The sequence below is a fragment of the Elaeis guineensis genome, chromosome 14 (assembly GCF_000442705.2).
Source record: "Elaeis guineensis isolate ETL-2024a chromosome 14, EG11, whole genome shotgun sequence".
Classification (NCBI taxonomy): domain Eukaryota; kingdom Viridiplantae; phylum Streptophyta; class Magnoliopsida; order Arecales; family Arecaceae; genus Elaeis; species Elaeis guineensis.
This window is the reverse complement of record NC_026006.2, coordinates 59,238,497-59,240,996: the sequence shown is the minus strand read 5'-3', so window position 1 is coordinate 59,240,996 and position 2,500 is coordinate 59,238,497. Positions and strand designations below refer to the sequence as shown.

The 2,500-nt window shown below is 47.1% G+C and overlaps 1 protein-coding gene across 2 annotated transcripts in view; it reads left to right on the top strand.

Moving 5' to 3' along the window:
- The window catches only part of LOC105057542 (phospholipase D zeta 1), a 32,397-nt gene that overhangs the window by 26,640 nt on the left and 3,257 nt on the right, over positions 1-2,500 (top strand). Inside the window, exon 18 of one of the 2 annotated variants that reach the window (XM_073248538.1) lies at positions 2,393-2,458. In XM_073248538.1, the coding sequence (XP_073104639.1) occupies positions 2,393-2,458 (66 nt within the window). Of the gene's footprint in view, positions 1-2,383; positions 2,459-2,500 lie in introns of both variants that reach the window. The other variant, XM_073248537.1, reaches the window with a different exon arrangement.

Below are 2,500 nucleotides of genomic sequence, written 5' to 3'. Positions count from 1 at the left end.
GAAGGGAGAAGCGATGCTAGCAAAACCAGCATCCTGATCTTCTCATCAACATTCTCACCAACACTGAGGAGGTCGGTGAGGATCTTCTGGAAGTGGCTTAAATGCTCCTGCACACTCTGTCCCTCAGTCATCCGCAACTGATAAAACTGCCTCCAAAGGAAAAGAGTGTTGGTGAGAGACTTCGTCATATACAACTCCTCGAGCTTCAACCACAGCACCGTCGAGGAAGTCTGTTAAGCACATGGATCACCACCTCATCCGCTAAATACATGCGGATGGTACTCAACGCCTGCATCTGTAATCGTTTTCAATCCCGCACCTCCATGGTGGTCGGCTTCTCCTTGCACAAGAGAGTATTAATCAACTCTTGCTGGATGAGCACGTCCTTCACCCTTGCTGCCACAAGGAGAAATTGCTCTTTCCATCAAATTTGTTGATTTCTATCTTGATTAATCATGTCTTCTCCATCTTCAGTCTTGCTCACCACCACTGCAATCTGCGTCTTTGTACCGCCTTGCTCTGATATCCCTTATTGGGTGGATGTTTGGCCAGGACACCATCTTCTAAGATCTTTTCGATACCACGCGATACAGCAAGAAGAAAGAAGAAATAAAACAGAAAACAATCAAAATACGTGGATCAGCCAAAAAAGGGCTCGCCTCTACGAGGCATGCAAACTTCACTATGGAAAAAAATATTACAAGAGGAGATCTCACCCTCAATCTCGTACACCCAATTTTTTCTCACAAGAAATTCTCCCTCACAAAAGCTCTCTTGGAAGACCTCTTTGAACCCCTGAAGTGATCGCTGTCCGCTGTCCAGGAGCTCTGCTCCTCTCAGCATGTCTCTCTCTTCACGGGATTCTATTCTCTGATTTCGTGCGAAGCAGTCCATGCGTTCACGAAAAAATTGAGCCACCCTGTGAGACCACAGGCCACCACACGTCCCCTGTTCCACTGATCAGGCCTTTTTATAGGCTTAAACACTTAATTAGGAAGTGATTAGGAGTCTTAAACTAACCCAAATAACCCCCAAGCCGTTGGATCAAGACCGCAAGCTATCCATGCCCTCCGATCGCATGGCAGTCCACGGAATAGTATCGTGGATCGCGCGAAATGCGTGGGAAACAAGTCTGCAGTCCACGTGCCCGGCTGTAGATCACCTGGTCCACCATGGAGCGGGGAACACTGGCTCCTGAGCCCGCCGCCGCGTGTGCGTGGGCCTGGGTTGTGCCCGCCTGGGCCTAGGCTGGCTCATGTGCTCGCACGCCTGGGCTGCGCCCCGCGCGCCCGGGCCTGGGCCAGCCCGCATGCCCCGCACGCTCGGGCTTGGGCCAGGCCCACCCACTGGGCCGCGCCTTGCCCGCGCTGGCCATGCTTGGGCCGCGCATCATCGCGGCGGCTGTGCCACCGGCGGTCCTCTACCGCCTCGGGTTTCGTGCAGACTTCAAATGCGTGTATCTTGGTCATCTGAGTTCCGTTTGAGGTGATCTTGATCTCGTTGGACTCTGTTTTTCGTCACGGACCTTGCTGTGGTCAATATGGACCAAATCTCGAGGCGTCAAATCCTAACACTATTCTTTGAGAATGAGGTGGGTAAATTAAATGGTTGCTTTTTTGTTAATAGTAGAACCCTGATATCTGTATAGTGGTACAAGATTAAAGCTACAAGATAGATGGCCTTGCCTTGCAGTGGTTATCTTGATGCATGTGTTGTGAGATGAATTCAAACAGGGGTGGCAATTTACTTTGTCTTGAGAATGAGGTGGGTAAATTAAGTGGTTGCTTTTTTGTTAATAGTAGCACCCTGATATCTGTATAGTGGTACAAGATTAAAGCTACAAGATAGATGGCCTTGCCTTGCAGCGGTTATCTTGATGCATGTGTTGTGAGATGAATTCAAAGCAGGGTGGCAATTTACTTTGTCTCATTGGGTACCCAACTCGACCCAACCTACAGTGAATCTAGGGTGGGTGCAGGTAATGATAAAACCCATCTAGAACCTATCCCAATATATATAACTCTTTCATAAATCCCATCCCCACCCTTTGCCCTAGTTGCTCTACTCGCGAGAAAGATTGAACATATGAAATGTTGCATGGCTATGGTGCTTGGTGTTCATTTTTTTAGTTGATTGATTTTCTTAGTTTAAGGGATAGTTTTACTAAACCTGATTCATCCAACCCACCTCGTCTAATTCTACTTGCCCCACCCCGCCTTGAGGTGAGTATGAGGCAGGTAAAGCTAATGGCATACCTGACCAATTGCCACCCAAATGCAACCACAATTTTTTCTAAGAAAAAAATGCAAAATACAATACAGGATTTTGTGAGTGCTTGTAAGCTCATTCAAAATTGCTCTTATTAAATAAATTTCTTTTTAAGCTCTTGCAGATCAGTCTGATTCGTGATCCTGTATGTGATGCAACATATAAAGACATCTGGATGGCCACTGCAAAGGTAAAGAAAAAGCACTGACAAATACTTTTTTATTAACCAAAA